At 49.1% G+C, this 20,069-nt stretch overlaps 1 protein-coding gene across 2 annotated transcripts in view; it reads right to left on the reverse strand.

The window, feature by feature from the left end:
* TP53BP2 (tumor protein p53 binding protein 2) overlaps nt 1–17,489 on the reverse strand; it is a 56,761-nt gene extending 39,272 nt beyond the window's left edge. For both annotated transcript variants that reach the window (XM_040985744.1, XM_040985743.1), the window contains exon 1: nt 17,449–17,489. In XM_040985744.1, coding sequence (XP_040841678.1) covers nt 17,449–17,475 — 27 coding nt within the window. In that variant the 5' untranslated portion in view covers nt 17,476–17,489. The remainder of the gene's footprint in view (nt 1–17,448) is intronic.
* Nucleotides 17,490–20,069: the final 2,580 nt, after the last annotated feature.

The following is a 20,069-nucleotide window of genomic DNA, read 5'->3' on the forward strand; positions in this document are numbered from 1 at the left end:
TGCTCCAAGTAGGCTACAACTCCCACTGGTTTACATGAAGGCCAAGTATGGGATGGGCAAGATTGGGCTGGACTGCAACACCCATGAGTTTGCGTAGAAGACAGGGCTGGAAATGAAACTGACCCAGCAATTGCAACTAACAGTGTGCATGAAGGCTGATTTGAGCGATGGTTTGTGCCAGACCCCGTACTGGCATGCACACAGAAGAATCAGGTCTGGGATCATCTCAGATGAAGTTTCTTTGGGAATTCCCCAACTGAACCACTGGACTCAAAACTCCAACCACAGAGGAAACTGCAGATTCCATGGTCTGACCATGGAGTGCATGTGTTAGAGCTGGGCAGCCTCAGTGGCTTACAGAGCAGTGGACAGCATATCCAGATGCAAATGGAAGATTTGGCAGTACACTGGACCCTGCTGAGGACACCTGGTACCATAACAGAGAACAGAGGACAGAACAAATCGATCAATTACCCCAGTAAAGAGTTGGCAGTGAATACCTGGGCAAACAGAGACTCTAAGTTGAACTATGTCAGCTGGAAGATTCTGGAGATATTATCGTGACTGGAGTGGCAAGACTGGCTACAATACAGAACTGCTGAACTATCAAAACTACCTGAGGAAGACCCTCGGAGAACGCCCCCATCAGCGACCCTGGGATGGTTGGGAGGTGGGGTGTGGCTTCTCACCTTGTCTCTCCCCCGGCCCCCAGGTACAGGAAGGAAAAGAGTGAATGTCAAATCAATGGTCTCACCCACTTTCCTTTAGCCCTTGATCCTTTGCACCCTAATCAAATATGTAAAAATTATCCAAAATAAAATTTATACAATAAAAAAAGTCTTCCAGGGAAGGTCTGCAGACGAAGCCCGCCTCCAAGGGGGAGTTTATGGGCGTCACGTCTGCCACACTGTCCTGGATATGGCACAGCCACACGGCAGTCATGCTGGTGTCCCAGGTTGGGAGGCTAGGGGAGGATGCCTTAGAGCCAATGCGGGGGAAAACAGGAAAGAGAACAACTCTGTTGAGGAGTTGCTGGAGATGTGGCATACACAGTGTGGCAAGGCCATCCACCCAGAAACTCCAGAGCAGCTCCTCCTCCTCCATCTCTCTCCTCATCCCTGCAGCACACACATATCGTGCACTATACAATCTGGGTTTTAATGCAGAAATGATCATAAACAGCTGACACTAGACACATCCCGGAACTCAGACACAACTATGGGGAGGGACACACCAGCCCACAGGGAACCCCTGGGCAGGGAGCTAGGAAAGATCCCCACCCCCATCTTACATCATCCTATGAGTCTCCACTGGGCAAACCCAGCAAGAAGGCAGGTGGCAGGAGAAGCTGCTGATGCAGTTTCTGGAAGCCATCCTCCTGGGGAAAAGAGCGGGGCAGAAGGAGATGAAAAAGTGGGAAGGCAGGGGGCATACACAAGAGATGGCCAGTGTGAGGGCCCTCCTCTCCCACCTCTGCAGTCAGAGAGCGTGCCTGTATGACCAAGCAAGCATGTCACCGGTGAGGGCACAGACCAGCAGATCTCAAAGACCACACCACACAGTCGGAAGGAAACAAGAGCAAAGGATTAGAGGAGATTAAGTCAGCCAGGCAAGCGGAAGCCAGGTACACAAGACTTTGTAGGCCAAAGGTCTGCAAACCTGGGCCCGGACCACAGGGCTGTTAAACACAGATGCTGGGCCACACCTTGAGTTTCTGATTTATAGCTCTCGGGTGTTGACACAGAATTCTGCATTTCTAAGCAGCTCCCAGAGGATGCTGATGAGCTGGCCCAGAAACCACGTGTCAAGAAACACTTTCTAAGACTGCAGCAGGAAAGCTAGATCCTAATTCTAAGGCCACTGGAGGCAAACCATTAGACGCAGAAAGCAGATTAGTGGTTGCCAGGGACTGCAGGGAACCAGAAATAGGGAATGACTGTTAACGGCTACAGGATGACTTTCTGGAATGGTGATTAATTGTGGCGATACTAGCGATGGCTGAATATAAAAAAAACCACTGAGTTCCACACTTCAGAATGATAAATTTCACTATATGTGAATTATATCTCAATTTTTGTTTCTCAAACAGAAGTCCCTAGAAGATTTGCACAGAATGTGAAAATAATTTACACCACTTTTTAAAATCAACTCTGGCTACTACACGTACAGACTACAGGGACTCAGGGAAGGAAAGCCAGTCAAGAGGTAGACGCAGGCCCAGCCTGCAGTAAGACTGCAGCATGGACTGCAGAAAGCAGCCAAGGTGGCAAGAAAGGGCTAGGTCTGTTACATTTTTTTTTTTTAAAGATTTATTTTTATTCTTTTTTATTGGAAAGGCGGATATACAGAGAGGAGAGACAGAGAGGAAGATCTTCCGTCCAATGATTCACTCCCCAAGTGAGCCGCAACGGCTGATACTATGCCAATCCGAAGCCAGAAGCCTCTTCCGGGTCTCCCACGCGGGTGCAGGGTCCCAAAGCTTTGGGCCGTCCTCGACTGCTTTCCCGGGCCACAGGCAGGGAGCTGGAAGGGAAGCGGGGCTGCCGGGATTAGAACCGGCGCCCATATGGGATCCCGGGCGTGCAAGGCGAGGACTTAACCACTTGCGCCACCGCGCCGGGCCCCGGTCTGTTACATTTTGAAGGCAGATCTATGAGGACTTGCTTGAAAGCAGAGATAATCGAGATGGATCTGGACCCCCAGACTAACCAACTAGAGAAGAGAAAGGTGGGGAAGGTCAATGAAGGCAGACCCATAAAACAGAGACCTCAATGTCAACTTTTCAGACAACTTCATTCAACAGATCTCTACTCAACAGACATGTGAAGAGATGGGCATTTGGCTGAACTGAAAGTTGAGATCAGATTACAGCAGATAAAGAGAAAAGTCCCTGTTTACTAGTTGGACAATAACCCAAGGCCCCACAGAGGCCAGCAGCCAGCCAAGGGATCTGAGCAAGAGTCATCAACTAAAACCAGAAAACCAAGGGACTGAGGGCAGATCATGCCAAGCAGGGCTGCTGCGTCTACCAGCATGCACAAGAGCCAGGACAGGGTATGAACCATGCCCAGCTGAGCTAAGCTGCAATTCCCACCAATGAGAGCTGAAACTATGGGTGAGCCATGCCAGGCTGGGTCAAAGCACCTGCTAGCACACACAAGACCCAGAACTGGAAACAGGCCTGGTAAGGGAACTTGGGAGGCTCTCCTATTAGGCAGTAGCTTCCACTGGTGAGTGTGAGAGCCAGAGCTAGGGGCAGGCCACACCAGGCTAGGCTGCAGCACCTGTTAGCCAGCATGTGGGCTGGGTCTGAAAGCAGACCAGGCTTGGCTAGACTACCATACCCACCAGCACGAGAAAGTCAGAATGGGTGTGGACCAACTGGGCTAGGAACTGGGTGCAAGTCATATCAGGCACAAGATCCAGGGCAGCAAGCCAGCTTGGTAGGGGAACTGTGGGCACTCCTTTGCTGGGCTGCAGTTCCTGCTTTTGAGCAAGAGATCCAGGACTGAGAGCAGGCCAGATTGTTCAAGACAGCAAGCAGCACCTGTCAGCATACGTGTGGGTGAGGTCTGGGTGTGGGTTGGGCTGAGCTGAGCTGCAGCACCCACAGGTGTGCATGAGAGCCAACTGGAGATGGGGGACAGACTGGGTTAAGCTGCACACCTGCCAGTATACACAAAAACCAGGGCTGGGGTTAGATTTGGTGGAGGTTACTGGGGTTTCCCAGACTAGACTAGGCCATGGTATCTGCTGATGTGCGTGAAGACCAGGCCTGTGGCAAGCTGAGCTGGACTAGGTCACAATACCCATCAGTTTGCGTGAGATATAGGGCTGGGAGTGGGGTTGACTGGGCAGTTATATCTACCAATTTGTGTGTTGCTGGTGCAGGTGACAAACCAGGTCTGACCCTGTACTGACCGGCCACATAAGAGTCAGATCTGGGATCACCCCAGGCAAGGTTTCTTGGGAGACTGTCCAACTAGACCACTGGACTCAAACCTCAAACACAGGGAACATCACAATATATATATATGTTCTGACCTTAGAGTGCCTGTTGGGATGGAGCCTCCTCAGTTTCTGATGCTGTGCAGTGTACCCAAATACACAAGGGGGACATGATGGCCAGCATTATCTAGGCCAGCAGAGGACATCAAGTGTCAGCAGAGTGGGTTGGACAACTCACCTGGTCAAGCTTTGCAGCATGTTCTTGGGTCTGTGGATATACTAAGGTGGACTTGGTCAGCCAACAGACCTTGGAAAGATTTTTCTCAGTCCTGGTGCAACGAAGTGGATGACGTCTCAGAACCATCGAAACCACTCAAGTAATATCTTGAGAACATTCTTCCTCATATCAAGATCTCTAAGACATCATCAAGGGACTTCCCCCATCCCTGAGTGCGGATACAATTTGACAACAAGGTAGGTCCCCTCCCCTTCTCCCATTGCAGACACAAGAGAAAAAAAAAGGGAAACAACATTTGTCCCACTAACCTTCCTCCATACCTGCACCCTCCCCACCTTAATCGGAGGCCCACATGGACATGAATCTCTCTCCAATACACAAGCAATAATAAAAATTGCAAAAAAAAAAAAAAAAAAAAAGGAAGGGTGGCTTGAAGTTATGACTCCGTAACTAACATTTCTGTCCACACTGAGGGAGAAGATTCTGCCTGTTCACAGCTCAGAGGGAGGAGCACTGGACAACGACCACCCACTGGTGGCACGATCACCTGGCTACACCAGCTGCAAATGGCTGCCTTCCCTCTGAGATCTATATATATATGATCAGACAAAATCAAGGCTTTGCATACACCATTTTGAAACACTTTTAAATTTATTTCATTAACTCTTAAAACTTACAGACAAAATTTACAGAGCTACAGAGAGAGGAGGAGAAAAAAGAACAGAGAGAGATCTTCCTCTGCTACTTTACTCCCCAAATGGCCACAACAGTCAGAGCTGGGCCAGCCAAAACCAGAAGCTTTTCCCCAGTCTCCCATGTAGATAGAGGAGCCTAAGGACCTGAAGCATCCATTGCTGCTTTCCGAACCATGTAAGTGGGCATCTGGGTAGGACTCTAACCAGCACCCATATGGGATGCCAGAGTAACAGGGGGAAGCTTAACATACTACGCCACAATACAAGCCCCTTTATTAACTACTACAATGCCAGCAGCTAAACCAATATCAAAACATCACAGGGGCCCAGCACAGTAGCCTAGCAGCTAAAGTCCTCACCTCACACATGCTAGGATCCCATCTGGGCGCCGGTTCTAATCCCAGCAGCCCTACTTTCTAACCTAGCTGCCTTCTTGCAGCCTGGGAAAGCAGTTGAAGATGGCCCAAAGCTTCGGAATCCTACATCCAAGTGGGAGACCCAAAAGAAGCTTCAGGTTCCTGGCTTCAGACTGCCACAGCTCCGGTCACTGCAGCCACTTGCAGAGTGAATCATTGCACAGAAGATCTTCCTCTTTCTCTCCTCCTCTCTGTATATCTAATTTTCCAATAAAAACAAATAAATCTTTAAAAAAAAAAAAACTATCATGACCCTTATCCACCAATATGTATCTTTACATATTTTGATTTTAAGTTGCAATAACAAAAAACGAGTATCCCTTATTGGAAATGGTTGAACACAGAAATATTTTAGATTTCAGGGTTTTCCCCCCAGATTTTGGAATATTTCCACATATCTAATGTGATATCTTAGGGATGGGACCCAACTCTAAACACTGCATTAATCTAAACACTTAGCCTAAACATAACTTTACACACTGTTTTTAGTATACCTATCACATTAAGTCAGAAGTCAGGTGTGAAATGTTCCAGTTGTTACGCTGGTGTTCAAGAAGTTTCAGACGTTAGAACATTTTGAATTTCAGATTTTCAGATTAGGAATGCTCAACAGTGGAGCAAGCCAGTGCTTAGGATGCTGCTTTGAGTCTTGGGTGCTCCACTTCCAATCCAGTTCCCTGCTAATGTGTCTGATGACACAATGGAAGATGGTCCAAGTACTTGGGCCCCTGCAATCCACACAGCAGACTCAGGTGAAATTCTAGGTTCCTGGCATCGAACTGGACCAGCCCCAGCTGCCACAGCCAATCAGAGAGTAAACCAGCAAATGGACACTATGTCTTTTCCTCTCTCTCTCATTCATTTACTTCCTCTGCCTTTCAAACAAATAAATCCTTTTTTAAAAATGCCTGACAGTACTTACAAGGGCCAATGTCTCACATGAACAAACAAAGCACCTGCTTCTTTTGGGATACACTAAGAAATATTTTCTCTCCTTTTCAAGTTTGCTAGAGCTTTATCTAGATTGGTTTCAAATTCTCAGTATACCCTTCAATATAACCCACCTTAGCATACTTTGTTCTCAATATCTCATAAATTACCCAGAAGTATAAGAACTAAACACACACACAAAGGTAATTCTCCTCCCAACTATTTTGTCACACTTTGTCCTTTACCAAGCACGTTTTTCGCTGTGTACTGTGGCGCAGCCTGTCACTGCCTGTATCCACTAGGCATCCTCTTTCAGACCCATCCACAACACCTTGAGTACAACCAATCCACCACTGCTAGTTCTTTTCTTTCCACCTCCTACTCTGCCGTGAAAGTGTAGAAGAAACACTCTCTCCAAAAGCAATCAAAACTGACAATATTCATTCCTTTGCCCAAACAGTATGTACTAAACCCCTGCCATGTGTGCAATGCTGTCATAATGCTGTAAGCACATGTGTGAACCAGCACGGCTCACACTGCCAGAGGACTCACAGAACAGTGAGCTTCCTGGAGCAGGCACAGCTGAGGCCCAGTCAGCTGGCCCATGTTGAGCCTGACACAAGCACTCCACTGGGCCAACTCAATCAGGGATTTCACAGGCAGGACAGACGCACAGCAGTAGGAGAAAACCCAGCTCGCCACCTTGAACACAGCCCCGGCGTGGGCTGCCCACCCAGGAATGGTCAGGCCAAACCCCAACCCATGAGCCACAGATGTACCGCCAATCTTGCAACATGAAAACTCATTTCACACAAACATAGAAAGGACAAAGTTCAGGCGAGCAGAGCAGGTCAGGGGCAAGAGACACAGCAGGGGATCATGTGTTGTGAACAAAAGGCTTCACATGTGAAGGCCAAAAGAATCCTCGCATAGATTCCCTGAGGCAGATCTCCCCAGGATCCCAGAGGCTCAAGCCTGCGGGGCAAGGCGGATGCTCCCGCACACAGTGCCGGGTGTGCCACCACGCCCAGTGAGGTGGCTGCAACAGACGGGCCTGATGCTCCGACTCTCTAGATCATTCCTACCACGTGGCTAACCAGGCTGAACATGCTGGAATGGAAATGTATCACTGGGACAAACTGGCTGCAATCCACTGGGCCAGACCACAAAGAAACTTAGTTCCTCAGGGGTTCACATTCTGTGCTCTAAATGAAGAGTCCGGGACAGGGAAGAGTCACGGTGTTGGTACAGAATGACCACTGAGGCAGCCATGATGCATGAGCGAAGTCTCAGGGAACAGGACGTGTCAGGAGGAAGGAATGAGTACATTGCACTGGTCCAGGCTAGGGGGTGTGTGAGGCAGGAGAGAGGGAGCTAAGTCATCGGGACCAAACAGCTGGCAGAGATGGAAGGAAGGGGGGCAGGATAAACACTCAGGTCACCCGCTACAGAGAGCAGCAAGCCAGCCCACGAGAGAAAGAACCGGTCTGCCTTTAAAATAAAACCTTCATCCAAAACACACCCACCCCCTTCAGACAATCAATTTTTCAAACACTTCAGTTTCGCAAACCAGAAGCTTCAACCAGACCCCATGACACTGACACAGACAGCCTTAGAGTCCCAGCTCTGCCTCAGGGTTCCCTAGATCTGTGTGCTTGGTAATGCTGTCACAAAAACGGAGCTACACCAACAGAAAAACACAGGGGCACCACAAGACTTCACAATGGTCGCATGGAAACTTGCAGGGCAGTGCAGACATGAAAACTGTTCTAACCCATTTATAAGACTATGGCTTCCTAAGAAACCTGAAACACCCAACTCGATTTTAGAGAACCAGAAGGCTTCCTCACAAGCCTAAATTTGTTTCACTTTTTATTTAAGAGGCAGACAGAGGGATCTTCCAGCTGCTGGCTCCCTTTCCAATTGCCTCCCACAGCCAGGAGTGAGCCCAGGCCCTGGCTGTGGTGAGAGGCCTGGTGTTCACCCGCAGGGCCCTCTGCAGCTCTGCAGAGGAACAGAACCCCGGCCCAGCTGACACCCACTCCCCACGTGCAAAGGAGGGAATGTTTCTATCAAGCAGGCAGTACCACGTTTGCTACTGTAAATTCTCACAGCAGCAACCACCTTCCCGAATGAGAGAGGCCTTTCAATTCTGCTCTCACCTCTTTCTCTTGCTACTGAGTTCTGACGCCAGTGGCCGGAGGCTTCTGTCAGGCCTCCCTGTCCCAGTCCCTGGGGATTCTGCAACTTGAAATGCTCCACCCACAGTAAGGCGTTCGGTCAGGTCTCTGGCCTTCAATCAAAAGCAGCCTTGCCTGTACCTTCCTCCTTGAAGTCTCAAAACTCACGTTTTGTTTTTCGTTTTCTTTTTTTTACTTACATTCTGCCCCCTCCAAAGCACACACCCAAACTCCCCAGTAAGCGCCAGGAAAGGTAAAACTCCCTGAGCACAGAACAGTGCCTGAAGCCCAGCAGAGCTCACGAAGCATGCACTGAACAGATGTCCCCGACAGGCCGTCCACAAGCAGTCACCAGGTCAATGAAAACGAGAGCAGTGATCTGATGGGATCTCATTCAACATCTGCCACTAATTTACTTCCAACAAATTCCTCTGCCTGCTTGGAGTCACCGCCCACGACCAAGCCCAGATGCGGCACATCAGAGACACCGCCACCCAATCCTGCCAAGCCTGCAGGTCACTGCTGCTTCCGGCCAGACACCTGGTGGGGGTGAGGACGACAAACTGGTATCTCTGCACCAGTCGGGCCCCCTGACCTCTTGCCCTCCCAACCTGGCTACTGCATGCTGGGCCTTTTGTCCCACGTCTGCTTATAGACACCACCTCCAAGAGGACACTACCAACACTGCTCAGACATCCCCCTTGCCCTGCAGATGCCGCAGACCTGCCATCTCCCCAGGAGTGTCAGAAATGGGAGAAATGCTCACTGGCACGTGGCTTCTGTTCAGGGAAAGGTAAGCACCTCCATCCACATCACTGGAAACATGACAAAGCAATTGTCTACCAACCTCCTTGGCCAACATTGACTTCCATGGGGAAGATGTCCCTCTTTTTCTACTTCAGAAATAATTAGAGCTGACTCTGAAAAGCAATGGTTGAAGTTACCATGGTCAAAGAAGATCAAAGCCATTGCTTGCCCTGTCAAGTATACAAAAATATTCTAACCCAGGCAGTCGCTATTTTGAAAAGAGCACGTGTCTGCAGGAAAATGCACTTCAAACTCACTTCTGCCAGGAACCAGGAGTAAATCACTTACTCCCTTGGGGCTTCCAATTCCCTGCTGAATGAAACTGGGAAAACCAAGTTCACCGTGTAACAAAGGCGGAGTAGTTGGGAGGCCCAACCACAATTGCTGGGCAGCATGTAAGGCACACATCGGGACTCTCGGAAGGTGCCATCACTGGACAGAGGAGGGTAGCTGAAGAGCAAGGCCTCCAACCTCCTACTTTACATATTGTGGCAGGCCAGTAAACAGCCTTCGCCTTTTTCAAAGTATTGCCACTAGTAGTTAAAATTGCTATTCAAAAGGCCAGCATAGGGCCCAGCGCGGTGGCCTAGTGGCTAAAGTCCTTGCCTTGAACGCACCAGGATCACATATGGACACCAGTTCTAATCCCGGCGGCCCCGCTTCCAGCTCCCTGCTTGTGGCCTGGGAAAGCAGTCGAGGATGGCCTAAAGCCTTGGGACCCTGCACCTGTGTGGGAGACCCAGAAGAAATTCCTGGTTCCTGGCTTCAGATTGGCTCAGCTCCAGCCATTGTGGCCGCTTGGGGAGTGAATCATCGGATGGAAGATCTTCCTCTGTCTCTCCTCCTCTCTGTATATTTAACTTTCCAATAAAAAAATAAATAAACAAATCTTTAAAAAAACAAACAAACAAAGGCCAGCATAATGGCACAACAGGTTAACCCACCACCAGCAAGCAATACGGCCCCAGTTCCTCTGCAGGCTGCTCATTCTGATCTAACTTCCAGTTAATACTTCTGGGAAAGCAGTGCACGATGGTCCGCGTGCTTAGGGCCCTTGAGAGAAACTCCAACTGCTGTGGCCATGTGGGAAGTGAACCAGTAAATGGAAGATCTCTCTTGGGACAGGCACTGTGGTATAGACGTTACGTAGCCATCTGCAACCCAGGCATCCCATACATATACCAGTTCGAGTCCCAGCTGCTCCACTTTTAATTAGGCTCCCTGCTAACGTGTCTGGGAAGGCAGAAGGCGGCTCTGGTGCTTTGGGTTTCTGCACTCAGATGGGATACCAGGATGAAGCTCTTGGTTTCCGCCTGGCCCAGCCTAGTCCAGCCTGCTCCTGCCTATTGGAGCCGTTTGGAGAGTGAAATCAGCAAAGATCTCTCTGCCTGTCCTCTCTGGGTAACTCGTTCAAATAAATAAAATAAACCTTTTTCAAAAATTGTTATTCTCTAATACTTTCTTCATGAGGGTTTTCTATTTATGCCTGTGCCTTAAAGGGATTTCCAGTTGAAATGTTAGCAATTGAAATGAAGCAGTACTAAGACATAAATGTAAATAACTGATGTATGCATTTCAAAAATAAAAAGTTCAGCAGCTACAGGCTAAAGACTTTCACTGAAAGCCCCGTTCTATTTATGTGAATATATCATCCATGTTTTAACAGCTTTTGTACAGAAAAAGGCTAACAATGACCACAGTTGCTAAATCTATAAAGCTACTTTGCCGCCCATCAGTTAATAATGGGTTTTAATTTCTTAGGTATAGGTAGGACCAAAGTGTTAACACTTTGTGCTCCCGAAGGCTACGCTCGATGGGCCCTGTAAGACAGAGAATCTGCACATCTCCCCTCGCTCCAATCCAAGAATGTACTTCATTACATCATCTGTATTTTCTTTTCCCAATTACATCTGATAAAAGAAAATGCCCTGTCCATTACCTAACACATCATTCAAAAAAAAAAAAAACCTATTTAAATAATGTCTGACTGGATTAAGTAGCATGAGCTGAAAAGAGCCCTCTCGATCCCCAAACCCCGAGGTCCCATTCTTTATGCTTTCAGATGCTGGTTAACAGAGAAAGGCAGTAAGAGGTTTCCAACCCATGCTGACAAACCACGTGGGCTGGGACACAGCTTGCCTGCTGGAGCTGCAGGGGCAAAGGCCAAGGAGCTTCCAGATGGCCGCAGCGCTCCTGGAACTTCAGAAAGACTCAGTGTGTCACACACTGTGGTAGATTACCCCAAGAAGATAAAGGTCTGCAATATTCCTTAAAAACTCCAGGGAAGACAGCCGTGTTTTGTTTTCACTGTCTGCTGGGGACGGGGGAGGGGAGGACAAAGAAAGGGAAAACAGTTCCCCTGGAAGCACTGCATAAATAGAAGAGCGAGTCCCTGCCAGGGTAAACACACACTCCTGAATTTTAAAAATAAGCACACTTATGTATGTTTCTTTAAAAAAACGTACATCCAGGGTCCGGCGTGGTAGCCAAGTGACTAAAGTCCTTGCCTTGCACGTGCCTAAGATCCCATATGTTGCCAGTTCTAATCCTGGCAGCCCCACCTCCCATTCAGCTCCCTGCTTGTGGCCTGGAAAGCAGTCGAAGATGGCCCAAAGCCTTGGACCCTGCACCTGTGTGAGACCCTGGAAGAGGCTCGAGGCTCCAGGCTCCTGGCTTCAGATTGGCTCAGCTCTAGCCGTTGCGGCCGCTTGCGGAACGAATTATCCAATGGAAGATCTTCCTCTCTGTCTCTCCTCCTCTTTGTATATCTGCCTTTCCAATAAAAATAAATCTTTAATAAAAAAATTTTAAAACGTACATCTAATCTTTTGGAACAGAAATCTTCAAATGTCCTTCAGTTTTAATTAATGCAGCCTAAGTCACAAGGCTACAAAATTACAGCACATGAAATGTGAAATGGTTTGTATATTTTTAAAAAGTAGATCATTTGTTCAATGGCCTCTGGGAATTCTATAAAGACAGAATTCTATAAAGACAGAATTACAATTCTATAAAGACAGAAATCTAACTTTAAGACCTTAATCTACACTTTTCTTGAAATAAAACCAAATCTAAACTAATTTGCTACATTCTTTTTCAACAAAAAAGAATTCTTTCAGAACACAGTAAATCCATATATATCCAATGTCCCACATTTGTAGCTTGAAAAACTGTAGTTTCAACATACAATTTCAGTGCCTGGCACAATGGCATAGTAAGTTAAGCCTCTGCCCGCAACACCAGCATCCCATATGGGTGTCAGTTGGAGTCCCAACTGTTCCACTTCTGATCCAGCTCCCTGCTTATAACTTGAAAAAGCAAAAAGAGGATGGCTTAAGCTCTCTGGGCCCCTGTACCCACAAGGGAGACCTGGAGGAAGATCCTGGCTTCTGCCTTAGAGCCAGCCTAGTTCTGACTGTTGTGGCCATTTAGGGAGCAAACCAACAAATAAAAGATATTTCTCTGTGCCTTTTCTCTGTGACTGTTCTTAAAAAAAAAAAAAAACTCTCTGGGAAGTGCGAGCAAGCAAATCAGACTTTTATTCAGGCAAGTATTTAAAGTAGATGTGAGACTGCTGGTTTGTCCAGCTGAACAGACTACCCAGTCTCCATAAGAAATAAATTCTGCAGGATGGATATCATAGCATAGTATGTTAAACCTCTATCTGTAGAGCCAGCATCCCCTATGACTGCCAGTTCGAGACCTGCTGCTCCACTTTCCATCCAGCTCCCTACGTACAGCCTGAGAAGCCAGCAGAGAATGCTCAAGGCCTTGGGCCCCTGCACCCATTGGGGAGACCCACAAGAAGCTCCTGGCTTCTGATCAGCTCCGCTCCAGAGATGTGAACAAACAGATGGACGGTCACTCTGCCTCTCCCTTTCTCTGTAACTCTGCCATTCCAATAAGAGTAAATAAATCTTTTAAAATAAGTAAATAAATAAAATCTGCAGGCATGGGCCTGACACGATAGCCTCAGTTTGAACTCGCCCGGGATCCCATATGGACACTGATTCTAATCCTGGCTCCCCCACTTTCCTTCCAGCTCCCTGCTTGTGGCCTGGGAAAGCAGTCGAGGACGGCCCAAAGCCTTGGGACCCTGCACCCACATGGGAGACCCAGAAGAAGTTCCTGGCTTCTGGCTTTGGATCAGCTCAGCTCCGGTGTTGTGGCCATTTAAGGAGTGGACCATTGGATGAAAGATCTTCCTCTCTGTCTCTCCTCCTCTTTGCATTCTGCCTTTCCAATGTAAATAAATAAGACTCTTTCCAATAAAATTAAAACATTTTTTAAAAATCTGCAGGCAGATGCAAACTACTAACAATGCAATCTTTTTGTCCTGCACTCCCCAAAACTGAGAACTCAAACAATCATATTTTATAACATTCTGAAGTCGCTAGAAATAATTATGCCTTTACAGCCCCGGAAGATAAAATGCCATTTAAAAAAAAAAATCAAGTCATGATTAGATCAGCTGAACATTTAAATACACAATATTTTCCTTGGAACTGTTATCGGCATGGAGGCTCCATGACGACATTTGGTTTGGCTACACTGGTAACACAGCTGCCACCAGGTACGCACGGCTATTTAAACATGAATACAATTAATAATCAATCATAATAAAACTAAGTCATTTCTTTAAAGTTCACTTCCACAGTCCCATCTGAAGTGCAGCTGCCACACATGCTGCTGACTGTCATACTGTACAGCCAGGAACCTCACAGCTAGACAAACCCCCAACCAGTGACATCACCAACCTCTCAGGGACCGAAGCGGACTCAAGCCCTCTGGACATCCATGTGGCCCAGCGGACACTGTACCCGACTGCTATCCTTCTTTTAGTGTACCATCTCCCTATCTAAAATAGCTCTCAAATGGTTGAGAAGTGTTGCTTTGGCTCATTGCCTCTACCAGATCCTCAGTGAGCAGGCCATTAAAAAGCCACCCTTTGGGCCCGGTGGCCTAGTGGCTAAAGTTCTCATTTGGCACACACCAGGATCCTATATGGGCACCAGTTCTAATCGTAGCTCTGCTTCCCATCCAGCTCCCTGCTTGTGGCCTGGGAAAGTAGCGGAAGACGGCCCAAAGCCTTGGGACCCTGCACCTACGTGGGGGCCCTGAAGAGGCTCCAGGCTCCTGGCTTCGGATTGGTTCAGCTCAGCTCTGGCCATTCACTTGGGGAGTGAATCAGCAGACAGAAGATCTTCCTCTCTGTCTCCTCCATATATCTGAGTTTCCAATGAAGATGAATCAGCTGAGCTGATCCTAAGCCAGGAACCTGGAGCTCTGCACGTGGGTGCAGGTCATAAGGCTTTGAGTTGACCTCGACTGCTTTCCCAGGCCACAAGCAGGGAACTGGACAGGAAGCAGGACTGCCGCGATATGAACTGGCACCCTGATGGGATCCTGGTGCGTTCAAGGAGAGAACTTTAGATGCTAGGCCACAACGACAGGCCTGAATCTTTAAAAAAAAAAATGAGGATGCAGATTTTTTTTTTTCTGAAAAGCCACCCTTCAACAAGCAAATAAGCCTTTTCCACAGTGAACAAAAATCAGATGGTGTCAAGTATGAAAGATAAATTAGCTTCTCCTCACCAAATTACAGAAATAACAGAGAAGCAGAGATACTAACCACGGCAGAGCTGCAGAAGAAAACGCAAGTCCCAATCCCTCCCCTGCCTGCAGGGCCCTATCATTACCTCCACTGCCATCCCCAGCGCCGGACTATTTTTAGTTAGCCCGCTGAAGGCATCTTCCAATTCTGGCTTGGGATGCAATTATCACTTCACATCCCACATTTTAAAAGCCACTTGATTTGTTATCAGTTGGTGAGAAAATACATGAACTCATTTATTTGCACATTTTTTAATATTATGCAGTCTAAACGGCAAACTCCTATCCTCACAAGGCCTTTATCGTGAGTGGTTTGTTACGCTTCCACCTGCAAAGCAGGCTTCCCAAATCAGCACTGAGCCAGTCTCAGCTGCTCCACTTCCAATCCAGTTCCCTGCTGATGTGCATATGGGTACCAGTTCACATTCCTGGCTGCTCCACTTCCAACCCAACTCCTTGCTTACAGCCTAGGAAAGCAGCAGAGCATGGCTCAAATCCTCGAAACAGCACCCACGTAGAAGACCCTAACGATTTTCCTGACTTTGGATTGGCTCAGCTCTAGCCATTGCAGTCATCTGAGGAGTGAAACAGTGAATAAAAGACTTCTGTCTGTCCTCCTCTCTCTGTAAATCTACCCTTCAAATTAACAGAACTTCTTTTTAAAATAGCAAAAATGTTTAATGTCTATTTTCCCACAATACTTAAAATGCAATCAAGACAACTGTCTACACTCTGAGACTATCCACTTTTCATATTAAAAATAATCCTTTTCCTGACAAGTTTCCAAAATAATATAACACTTCACCTATGCTGGAATGAAAATCCAAACATTTCAAAGGTTAAAGATAAGTTAAATTTAATTAAAAACTATTTTCAAATATTCCCCACCATTTCAGTATCAAGAAATGTAACATGACGCTACTAAATGAAACATTATTTCTATCTGAAGTGCAGAACCTCCAATTGAACTTATACAGTGTTACAAATTGAGGAAACGTTTTTTTAACCTAAAACCTATCTCGAACTAGGCAATGTGCTCATTCCAGCCTTCGCAGCTATTCCAACCCTCAATACACCACTACTCTCATCACCCTCACTTCACAGGATCATTCAACGGAGACAATTCAGTTCATGCGAAACAACAAAAGCAAGCAAGGGTCAATCCATCAGGGAAAGGGCTGAGACACAGCGGGCTATCATTGGGACACACAGCTCTGGCCTCCCACTGCAGCTTCTCCCCTTGGAAGCAAGAATAACTCCAGGAACTGGGCTCCTGCATCCGGCCTGGCCCAGCCCTGGCCATGGTGGGCATTTCAGAAGGGGAGAGAGGGAACTTTCTCTGTGTCTCTCTGCATCTCAAATGAACAAACCAACCCTCCCACCACCCCCAGTCACTAAAGGAGGAGCTGAGCCAATGCTGAAGTGTTAGACTTCCGAGCTGGTGCAAGGCCACAGGGCACAGGCTGGTGCTAGTCTGGTATCGGAACACAGCAGAAGAACCACCGCACTCAACTGAATTTGGTGTCAAGAGCCACCTCACTCATAATTATATATACATAAATTCTGATCATCTGGAATGGAGTCCAGAAGAAGGAAAAACCTCACATCTTAAAGAAACCCCAAAATACCTTGATATAAAACTGATCTCTTTCAGAAAGAGGTCAGATTGCAACAACCAACACCTGTTGTCTTGCTCCTATTTTTCTAGGGGGGGGGGAAAAAACCTCAACCTGTTAGTTATTTCACTATAAGGAAACGAACACCCATGGTGTTAAAATCTTAAGGAAACCTTTCCACCCATATCTAGCGTACATATCTTAACGTTGGATCACACCAGGCATTAAACTAAGACGGGAGAAGGCTTATCAACACTAACAAATTCCAGACTCCCGAGTGGTTCAGGCCAGACCGAACCAGTGCCGGATCTGAGCCGCCTGAGGTCTAGCACGCCCAACCGTGACACAGACATGGGAGTCAGGTAGGAGACCGCCCATCACACACTCCCTCTGCGTGACTATCAACAAACAGGCTCTCTCCCGACTCCACTCCGCGGGTGCCACAGCAGTCCTCCCTGTGAGCACACCGAGTCATGCCACACAGGCTCGGGGCTGCCTGCCAGCCTCTGCTCCCGCTTGGGACCCCGCGGAGGCGCCCACGCCTGCGAGGCCCCCCGAAGCCCGCGCCACTCCTCCCCGGACACGCGGAGAGCCGGGGGGCCTGGCACCTGCAACTTCAGGGGGGCTGCACTAAGCACACGTTCCAGAGAAAGCACGCCAACTCGGCGGCTACGGGACAGTTCAACATCGAAATTCAGTAAAGAACCTTCACGAGCAGGTGCGTTGCATTCTAGTAAAAAGTTGATTTGAAAAGGGGAGGGGGGAGAGGAGCAAAGAGCAAGGTTCAAGGGTCCCTTAGTCTTGACTTTTAAGAACAGGGTAAAAAAAAAAAAAAAAAGGAAAAGTTTGAGTGGCTTTCCCCTTCCCCACCCCCACAACCGGCTGCTCCACTAACTCCGGGGCGGCGGGGGAGCCCAGCTCGCCGGTCCCGCAGCCCCCCGGGAGGCAGCCGGCCCGCTTGCCCGACGCCCCCCGCCCTCCCCACAGCCCCGCGCGCCCGCTTACCGGCATCATCTTGGCCCCGTAGCGCATGGACGCGGGCGGCACAGACCGCGCGGCGGCCGAGCTCCAGCGAGCGCCCGGCGCCGGGCTGCGGGGGAGGGGAGCGCGGAGCCCGGCGGGGCGGCCGGGAGGCGGCGGACCTGTTGCGAGGCAGGCGGGAGGCTCGGCAGGGCCGTCCCCGCGGGCTGGGGCGCCAGCGAGCCCCGGGCGCACCCCACTCGGCGACGGGCTCCCCCACCGCACCCCGTCGGACGCGGCTTTGTCTCCTCGGCGAGGCGCTGGCGACGGGCCGGACGCCCTCCTCCGCTCCGAAACCAACTAATCCCGGGCCGGGCCCCGCCGAGCCCGCGCCGGCTCCGCCCCCGGCCGGCCCCGCCTGCCCGTCCGCCCGCCGGGTGCCCGCGGGGAGGCGGCCTCGGGCCCCGGAGCGGCGCGCGCCTGCGCGGACACGGCTGCGGAGTGGGCAGCGGGGGGCCCCGCGGCCTCTCCTAGCCCTCGGTGCGGGGCCCCCCGGTGCGGTCCCGGGCGCGCGCGCATCCTGGCCGAGTGGGGCGTCCTGAAGGCGACGCCTCGGGAAGAGAGGGAGACGGAAGACGCGCGAGAAGGAAGGCCAAGGCTGCCGCCTCTGCACCCTTCCATCCCACGCCATACCGAGGAGTGCCCGGGAGTCGAACCCGTGGCCTGCCTTCGAAGCCGCGGGCCTGGCCTCGGCGAGACCGACCCTCTGCCAACAAAATCGGACACGCCGGTCGCGCCTCCCCAAAGTTTTCCGGGAGACTCTTTGCACTCGGGTGCCTTGGCTGTGGTTAGCCATTGTCCACGGCGTAATTGCAAACTCAGTTTAAAAAAAAAAAAGAAAAGTAACCTTCAAAAATCATTCAAGTGGATTTTATGCGTGTGGGACCACGATTTTAATGGCAAAGAGCTTCAGAATGTGCAAAGCGGCTCTCGGCCCTTGAGCATCTCCCCTAAGCCTGTCCAACCGGCTCCGCTTAGGGCTGCAGAGACCATGGGTGCTCTGCCTGGAAGGGCGCGCTCGCACCCACCTTCCTGCAGACTCAAGCTCCAGGAAGCCCTGTTTGCAGTACTTTGTGCCACTCGGTCAGGATCACTTTTCTGTTTTAACTGAATCTACAGAGTGAAGCATCCGCTGCTTGTAACATAGTCCTTACTGGAAGTGACCTCACACTCCCAGTTGCACACTCGCTACTTCAACTGGAAAATTTACACTGTTGATATTCTTCAAAAATATAGGGGCAGGGGCAAACCCTGTGATAATAGGGGTACCAACTCCCCACTGGTTGGAGTCCAGGCTGCTCTACTTCTCATCCAAATAAAATAGACCAAGTATCAGGACCACGGTATCCCGGTAGAAGACCTGGGTGAAGCGCCTGGCTCCTGCTTTGGGCCCAACTGCGGCCTTTGGAGCCATTTGGGGAGTAAAATAGCAAATGTTAAGATTCCCTTGTTTCTTTCTCCCTCTCTGTGTGCGGCGGCCTTTCAAATAAGTCAAAAAAAAAAAAAAACCAAAAAACAAAAAAACTGGGGCAGTACTTTGGCCTATGGAGTAACACACAGTTTAAAACTCCAGTGGTGGGTCACGTGCAGTAGTCTATTGGCTAAAGTCCTCACCTTGCATGCACAGGGATCCCATATGGGCACTGGTTTGTGTCCCAGCTGCTGCACTTCCCATCCAGCTCCCTGCTCGTGGCCTGGGAAAGTAATCCAGGACAGCCCAAAACCTTGGGATTCTGCACCCGTGTGGGAGACCCAGAAGAAGCTCTGGTTTAGATCGGCTGCAGACAATGAAGTCACTTAGGGGGTGAAACAGCAGATGAAAGATCTTTCTGTCTGTCTCTCCTCTCTATAAATATGCCTTTCCAATAAAAATAATTTTTTTTAAAAAATGTCCACTGGTACCCCAAACCCACCTCATCTGCTGACTCCAGCCACCTGCTAACTGGATCCCTCTCACCCACGTGGGAGACCGAGATTGACTCCCTGGCCCCTTGTCTTCACTTTTGGGTATCACAATATTTGGGAAATGACCTAGTAGGTAGAAGCTTTGTGTCTCTGACTCTCAATTTTTTTTAACTCTATTTTACACGTATGTGTGGCAGTGCAGTGGGTTAATCTGCCACTTGGGATGCCTGCGTCCCGTGTAGGAGTGCTTGAGGTTGAGTCCCAGCCTGTCGGAGACCAGCTCCACCAAATTTGGAGCTCGGGAAGTGTGCATGGAGTTGGCAATAAAGACACGGACACTGTCACTTGGTGCTCTCTCGCAACAGCTCAAGAAGCTGTCCTTTTTATTTACTCAGAGACATCACAAGCTTCTACACAAACAATTAATTGTTCTGTTTTTACTTCAAGACTAGGGGGGCATGTACAAACATTTGGTCATTCTGCCTGTACTTCAGGGCTAGGCAGGTGCCCCTAAACATAATTCTGCAAAATACTGTATTCATATTCTTCAAAGCAAGCCTTTACTCATTCTTCAGTAGTAGCCATGGAGTGACAGCCAGGACTCCAAGGCCAAGCCACATGCCATTACCTGCTAATCAGTAATACATTCCTACTATACTTCTATTTCCACAACTTGCCCATTATTTAATGGGAGAAATATG

This window comes from Ochotona curzoniae, unplaced genomic scaffold, assembly GCF_017591425.1.
Source record: "Ochotona curzoniae isolate NIBS_2020 unplaced genomic scaffold, NIBS_Ocur_1.0 contig_430, whole genome shotgun sequence".
NCBI lineage: Eukaryota > Metazoa > Chordata > Mammalia > Lagomorpha > Ochotonidae > Ochotona > Ochotona curzoniae.